Below are 7,729 nucleotides of genomic sequence, written 5' to 3' on the forward strand. Positions count from 1 at the left end.
GGAATACAACGTGTCCCATCTCGGTATTATGCATGAGAAAAGAAATGTCTTGGTTTGGGATGACCGGTATCTTTTTACAACAACCTACGCAAGACTCAAATGTCTTTTTCTTTATTCATGGCCTGATCAGGCTTTATAAAGAAGTCAGCATAACACAATAGCAAGAAAAACTTGAAGACGACAGATAGAATGGGCATGACTGGTAATGTATCAAAAAAAGCCCCAATTTTTTGTAATTTTCTTTTCTGCTTTTCTTTGTAATTGCATTGATAGAAATGTATAAAATATATATAAATAACATATTTGATATATAAATGCTCATATTTGTTTTTACTTGTTAACGTTTGTTCCATCTGTATATACCATATGCGTCTTCAGTCATCCAGCGAGGTGTGTGGGGTCTACTGCTCTGGCCCTATATTCTTACTGTAAGCATGCCACTAGACTGTAAAGAAGAGCCGGGCAGCCTTACTCGCTGCCCCTCCATCTCACAAGAGAAACTTCTTGACAGAGTCATCCATCATGCTGAGCTCATCTACCGTGTCTCAGAAGAATCGTGTTCTTTATTTGTGAGTAACTCCAAAATAAATCTTTGCTCTTTCACTTTTTTAATGTAAAAAAAAAAAAAACAAGAGCAAACAAAGCAAACAAAAAAAACCCCAAACTAGTTTTGATTGTTCACCAGTGCTTCTGTATTCACATGCTTGAAAAGAATATTGGCGGAGCCTAGAATGAGTTATAGCTCTAAATCACTTCTCACACTAAGATGACTTAATGCAGAATTATTTTGTCACTAGAAAGAGACTGTAATCTGAGAAAATACCCCCCCCCCCCCCCCCTCTCTCTCTCTCTCTCTCTAAATATATATATATATATATATATATATATATAGAGAGAGAGAGAGAGAGAGAGAGAGAGAGAAAGAGAGATATGAATGCAAAATAAGCACTCTGAAAAGCAGTGCTATAAAAACATAGCCCTAGGCAAAGGCCACAGTGATAGCAATGCAATGTTTTTTTTTCCATTTGAAAAGAAGTTTGCTATTACTTTTTATACAGAACATAAGTGCAATAAAACTAAGACATCAAGGTGGGAATGATACTATTTATTTGCATGTCAGAGGTAAAAAGCCATTGCTCACCAGTAAACATCTTAGTCCTTTAAATCTACATTTTTTAATAATTTGGTAAATGTGAAGCTTTGAACTTTGTTGGCTGTTTGACGATAATGCCAGACCTGTGAAACTTTTAGATACTGAGTATTCGTTGCATGACCATTCCCACACTGCCAGTGTTCAGAGCAATCTTCTCTCTCTTCTGAGTAAAAGATATATTTAACTGAAGAAGCAGGTCTACAATGGGGTAATATGTCTGTGATAATGATACACTGCAACAGTAAAAGCACAGGTTTGGCAGTCTGTTAAATATCCTTCAATTTGTGGCTGCACAGTCAAAATGATCTTTGAAACGAGACTTTTCTAAAAAATATGCTGCACAGGATCTACAGCGAAGAGTTTGCTAGAGAACAAAATGTCTCTGTGGGGTTTTCTCTTGTGGTAAAGATTTTGTCATTGCTTTCCTGATTGATCTTTTTATATAAATGGTTGAATATCTGTTACCCCTTCTTCTGTAGACAGTAGTTCTTAGGGGTTAGGATTAGGCCGTAACTATTTTGTCATACTGGCTGAAAACAAACCGAATTCATAAGCAAATATAGAAGGTAATACTGGTGTGTATGCCTATCATTTTAAATGTGAAAATTAAACAGTGCCTCTCTTTCTTTCTTTCTTTCTTTCTTTCTTTCTTTCTTTCTTTCTTTCTTTCTTTCTTTCTTTCTTTCTTTCTTTCTTTCTTTCTTTCTTTTTTTTACCACCATTTCTGCACGGGCTACAGGAAGAGATGTTCATCCCACTCCCTTTACGACTTCAGAGTAACCAGGCTGGCTTTGCATGTATCACCAAAACATTACCGATCCCCAGCTCCAAAAGTGAAATTGAACAGATATCTGTAAGCACACTATGGCTGAATACCACTGTTGTTTCTTTTTTTTTCTTTGCTAACATCATAATGTGTAAAAACTGCTTTTATTTGCTTGTTCACGCCTTTGCTTTTATGTATTGATGCATATATATTACGTGCTTATAGAGGCGCTGGCATGTTTTTGTGGATTTGAATGGGTTCAACAATCTGTCTGCTTCTCGCACATATGTGAGTGAGAGTGTGGAGGATTTGGAGTGTTGTTAATGCATTATTAGTGTTGTTGCACATGCACATCCTTGAGCTCAGTTAAGCCTCCCCTTCTTTTGCAGTTTGATACATTATGTGATGTTTGCAGTAATTGCATTACAAGAGGTTTTGACTGCTGTCTAGCTACCTATTTAAGACAAATACCAGCTTGGTCAGTAGAGTGGAAACTAGACTGAGCTGCTTAGCAGGCCTGTGAAGGGTGAATTGGCTGTTCTGCAATAATCACCCTTCAACTAACAAAGGCCATAGTATATAGCAGCAATTTCTTCACAGGATCATTTTTAGCAATATTGAAACTGCTGGTTAAAAGTTATGTCATCACATAACAGTAAATGTGATCTTTGAAACAGCATATACTGCAACCTCCCATTTTATGAGTAATTTATCCTCTGCTCTTTCTGTTGGAATATTGCCTGCTCTGCCATTTAATGGCCATTTGTATGGTGGTCATTTGCACATACTTTAGACTCTCTTCTGCTTAGGGAGATTTAAGGAGGCTCACATGCCATTTCAGGCTACTTTTGTTGCTGAATGGTTTGTAGTTAATGATCCATTTCTTAAAAGAAGTACTATATATATATATATATATATATATATATATATATATATATATATATATATTAGGGGTGCAACGATATTCGTATCGATATTGAACCGTTCGATACAGTGCTTTCGGTTCGGTACGCATATGTCTCGAACAATACAACATTTGTAATTTCTTTTATCAATTTTCCTTCTGACGATGCTGTCTGTGTTGAGCGCTCAGTGCATCTGTGTTCGACTACTCCGCCTAGGCTGCACTGTCCAGCGCAGATCCACTGAGCGCTCAACACAGACAGCATAGTCAGAAGGAAGAGCGCAGGGCAAGCTAGCGAGACAGAAGTTAAGCTCTCCTTGCAACAGGCAAATTGACCCTCATTCAGATCTGGCGTTTGGAATTATTTTGGTTTTCATGTGACGTATGACCCTGAAGGTAAGCGAGTCATGGACTAAAGTAAAACAGTATGTTGGATGTGCCATGCAATGCTCAATTACATTGGTGTGAACTAGTGTGTTAGCGCAGTTAGCTCGTTAACGTGTTGGCCGTCTAGCCCCATGCACGGAGCGATCGGTGGTAGCTCGTTAACGGAGATTTGCCGTGTTGTGGCGTTAAGGTCATTTCAACGAGATTAACCTGAAAGCACTAGCGGGAACACAACGAATATGACTGCACATTTACGCCGACATCATCCTAGTGCAAAGACAAGTGGAAGCAGACAAAAAAAAGCAAGCATGCTACTAACTTTAGCCGAGTCATTTAGACAGCTGTTAGCACATGATTCTCCTTATGCTGCTGAGAATATAGCCCAGAAGAAGCGGATAGTATAGCTTTTATTTTGGAAAGAGCCATTTCTCTGTAATAAACTCTCTTTTCCAAAGATGAGTGATTCCTCAATCAGATACAGGGCTTACAATATCGCTAGCCCGATGTCCGGAGCTAGCGATTTTTTCAGTCGGGCTACCAAAATCTATCTCTTCCCTGCCCGTCGGGCTATTGTAGGAAAAATATATGTCAATGCTTTTGCATTCTTTCGGAAATGTAGCTGGGTAATTATGTCATTGGCATCGGTGAGCCACTGTCAATATGTGACATATTGAAGTCCCGTTTGAATTTGCGCTTGTTTTTTTGCTTTCACTTTGCAATCGTGCAAACTGTGTATAGAGAGCGACAGCACTGATCTGTGAGTGATGATAATTTGTGCACCAATTCCTCTGACATCGTCTTATTAATCGTTAGCTTACTATGCAAACATGACAAGTGAAATCTCCCGCAGCAAGCTTAAACATGTGAGAGGTTGATCGCGCAGAGAATCGCTGAGCTTATGTGAGTGCATGTGTAAAAGCATTTCAGTTCTGCTGAGCCAAATAAGACAGGTCAGGGTGAAGAAGTGACAGCCAAAGAAAAGCTTACCACAAAACGGAGAAGTTATGACAAATGAGACTATAAGGCAAAAAGAAAGTGCAGCTTTATGGTTTCATGGACAAAATAATTTCTGTGGCTGCAATATGATGAGCTAAATAACCAGGGCTGCACATAAGTGGTCCGCAGGTGCGCATTCGCTGTCAAAATAAAAAACGCGCACAAGGGTTAGGGTTAAATTTAAAAACTGTACTTTTGAGTTAAAATATATATTTATAATTTTAATAAATGACAAATTAAAAATGCATGAACATTTTTTTTGTATCGAAAAAATATCGAACCGTGACACCAAAGTATCGAACCGAACCGAACCGTGAATTTTGTGTATCGTTGCACCCCTAATATATATATATATAGACACACACACACACACACATATATATATATATATATATATATATATATATATATATATATATATATATATATATATTCTTTGAGGCGGACTGTAAAGCATTTCTGTCCTGCAGGATAAATGGTTGCTCCACTCTGTGCTGATGCTGGTTCAGTCATGGATCGAGCCCTTGGTCTACCTGCAGACGACACTGGATCACTACGATCATGCTCCTGAAATGCTGGTCAACAAGACAAAATGGGTTTCTGAGAAACTGGTCAGTCTGGAGCAAGGGGTGGTTGCCCTCATTAAGAAGGTGGGTCAAATCACATATCACTCACACACAAGGTTATTTTTTTAATCCCTGAGGAATTTCTATAGGGATTAATAAATATATAGATAAATAAAGATATCTATGCTGGGGTCTATGCTCTATGCAAAGATTCCCCTGAGACAATCCAGTACATAACAGCAGGGTGCAAGATTGCGTTATGCCATAACCAAGCTGCTGGTGTAATCCACATTAACATCATGCAGAGTACGGCCTGGAAGTCCCAAGGTAAGAATAACCAAGCTAAGAAGGAATGACACCTACGATCTCTGTCCAGAAGAGCGCAATCTTCAAAAAAATCATTTTTTTATATCCTTTTGTTTGTATTTTTTCTGACTATTTCTATATGCTTGCTACACAGATGTTGGATGAGGGGACATTTACTACAACCTACAATGAACAAGGCCTATTTCAGTATGATACTCTGCCAGATATGCTGGAATCTGTTATGAGAGACTATACCTTACTCAGCTGCTTTAAAAAGGATGCTCATAAGATGGAGACTTTCCTCAAGCTTCTTAAGTGTCGTCAAGCTGACAAATACAACTGTGCATAAAATATAAACTGCAGCTAATAAATAATACAGTGCTTAGCTTTAAATTAATTCTTAAGGTTGGTAGTGTGCACTTTAAGATATGACCATGCCTTAGGCGAATCAACCTTGCTTGTAATGCAATGCATTCCTTATTGATTGTTTTGGAACACCTTCACACAAAAGTAGATGTAATGCTTTGCCCTTTCTTCAACATACTGCATTTTATATTCTTTCCCTGCTTAGTTGGTATTTTAACCTTGCAAAAGAAAGAGAGAGCAAACTCCCAAAAGATTATTTGTGTGTCGAGTTGTCAAAAAAATCTGCATATCCTGCCATTGATTTCCATTTCCTTTGTTCCTGACTGGGGTTTCTATTCCTTGCTGGGTCTCGCAGTGTTGTGACTATTCTCACAGCCCCTAGAGTACTGAGTGAAACTCTCATTTTTTTAATGGAGCTAGTTTTACTTCTGCGTTAGAGAAATGAAACACTTTCACCAAAAATGGGAGTCAAACAGAGAGCAATCACTATTAAAAAAAGAGAGAGAGATTTTTGATTAGCAAAAGAGCGGATGAGACGGAGACAAAATAAATAACAGTCGAATTGAAAGCTGGCGCTCTTGAAGGAAACAGGAATTATTCTGTGCCTAAATGTGTATAATTTAACATGGATCTAACATATATAAAGAAATGTGCCTTATTCACTTCAATTGTTCTGGGAATTAAACATTGAAATCTATATTCTTAGACGTTATGAATCCAGAGAATAAATATTACCTTTCTCTTGTGAACAAAAGAACCCAATAGTGTACTTTCATAGCTTTTCTTCTGTTCATTTAAGAAACCAATAAAGCAAGACAAAAAGCATAAAAGAAACATTGTTTTTAATGTGGTCGTTTGTGTGCTATTTTTTTGAGAGAGTGCATTAGACGTGGATGTGTGGCTCATCGGTTTTTACAGTCAATTCCTTGTTATGCCTCTCTTTCTGTCTTAACCCGATGGCCACGCTTCAGCGTGTAAAACTCAGTCATTCACTCGTGAGGCATCAGTGTAGCGTGCTCGTTCTAGCTGGGTCCAAATGTAAAACTGCACCACAAAACTCAAAAATACATTGCACGTGCCATTTCCTCCACATAAAATGATACTCAAGAAGGAAGATTTGTACCTCGTATATTTCCATCTGTGTGCATTGAGGAAAAGTCAAGTCAGAATTTATGGAGGAAAAAAAATAGATCATACAGAGCATAAAACAAATTGATTTGGTCCCTTCTTTATATAAAACATTTTGTTAATTGTCGGCTTAAATAGCTACTGTTGCATGTGATGCTGTAGAACTGGTGAAATTTATTTCAGCCTGTTAATAACGCAGCCGACATACCATTTTCCATCTGTGAATCTTTGTCTCGTCCCTGATTGCAACCAATTCCAGCCAAAGCATGTGTCGCCCAAAATAGACAGTGCTCATCCCTTGTATCCTTGAATAAGAAGCAGTGGAGGGCAGCAGAGGAGATAAACCTCTTGTTGTTGCCCTCATCCTTTCCTTTCTTTCTTTTTTGCCCCTTTTTTATTTTACCCCTGCCTGTTACCTTTGCTTTTAACTTAAAATCTTGCATGACCTCTTTCTTTTTTCCATTTAGTCTTTCTGTTTTTTGTTCTGTTCTTGATTGCAGAACAGATACTAACTCACTGCCTTTTATCAACTTCTCAGATTGTTTCAGGCCATCAGAGTCTCTGGATTCCAGAATGCTGTTATATTAATTTCTATGATTAACAACTTGTGGTGCAAAACACATTTTATGTGCAAACGGTAATTAATGCTTATTGAGCATTAAATATCCATCCGTGGCTAAAGAGAAGAATTGAGTCAAACTACTTTAGACATATGTGACAAAATGAGCATGTACGTTTCCACCTTTGTGCCAGTATAAACCATTTTAGCCATGAATGTGCACTGATGCTGCCGGCTGTTTGGTTTCAGTACATAACTTTTGCTGCTTGAGTTTGATTGAAAATGGACACTTTGTCTGGGTGCACTGTGTATGGAACTCAAGGCTGCCTTGAGATGGCAAGCGTCAAAGGTATGTCATCCAATCAGTAGTTTCTCCATTTGAATCCCATTTAGTTGAAATTAACAGTTGGAGCTCAACTCATTCAAATCTTAATCGCATCTTTATCAACATTTGATGAGTTCCAACTTATTCATGTGGCATTTAGAACATTGACGAATGTTTAGATCCATTTTTCTGTGGCCAGTATGTGTAGCTCATTTCTGAAATCAAGTTTCTGCATCATGCCAACAGTCCAGATTTATGAAGAAATAAAATGAT

General features: G+C 37.9%; 1 protein-coding gene across 2 annotated transcripts; it reads left to right on the plus strand.

Moving 5' to 3' along the window:
• Positions 1-383: 383 nt before the first annotated feature.
• On the plus strand, positions 384-6,262 carry smtla (somatolactin alpha). 2 transcript variants are annotated; one of them, XM_014410020.2, is made up of 4 exons: positions 384-569; positions 1,893-2,006; positions 4,677-4,856; positions 5,233-6,262. In XM_014410020.2, the coding sequence occupies exons 1-4, from the start codon at positions 435-437 to the stop codon at positions 5,425-5,427; spliced, it is 624 nt and encodes a 207-aa protein (XP_014265506.2). In that variant the 5' UTR covers positions 384-434; the 3' UTR covers positions 5,428-6,262. The 2 variants fall into 2 exon arrangements, with proteins under 2 accessions (XP_014265506.2, XP_076748466.1); XM_076892351.1 differs by lacking the exons at positions 384-569; positions 1,893-2,006 and adding an exon at positions 3,043-3,219.
• The last annotated feature ends 1,467 nt before the right edge of the window (positions 6,263-7,729 follow it).

This window comes from Maylandia zebra, linkage group LG14 (assembly GCF_041146795.1).
Source record: "Maylandia zebra isolate NMK-2024a linkage group LG14, Mzebra_GT3a, whole genome shotgun sequence".
In the NCBI taxonomy this organism is placed as follows: domain Eukaryota; kingdom Metazoa; phylum Chordata; class Actinopteri; order Cichliformes; family Cichlidae; genus Maylandia; species Maylandia zebra.

What these genes read in the sequence shown, in the direction of transcription:
- smtla (XM_014410020.2), top strand. Translation starts at nt 435, where the DNA reads ATGCCACTAGACTGTAAAGAAGAGCCGGGCAGCCTTACTCGCTGCCCC. An exon ending in AAGAATCGTGTTCTTTATTT is followed by an intron (nt 570 to 1,892) that starts GTGAGTAACTCC and finishes CACGGGCTACAG; the next exon opens with GAAGAGATGTTCATCCCACT. An exon ending in GTGAAATTGAACAGATATCT is followed by an intron (nt 2,007 to 4,676) that starts GTAAGCACACTA and finishes TCTGTCCTGCAG; the next exon opens with GATAAATGGTTGCTCCACTC.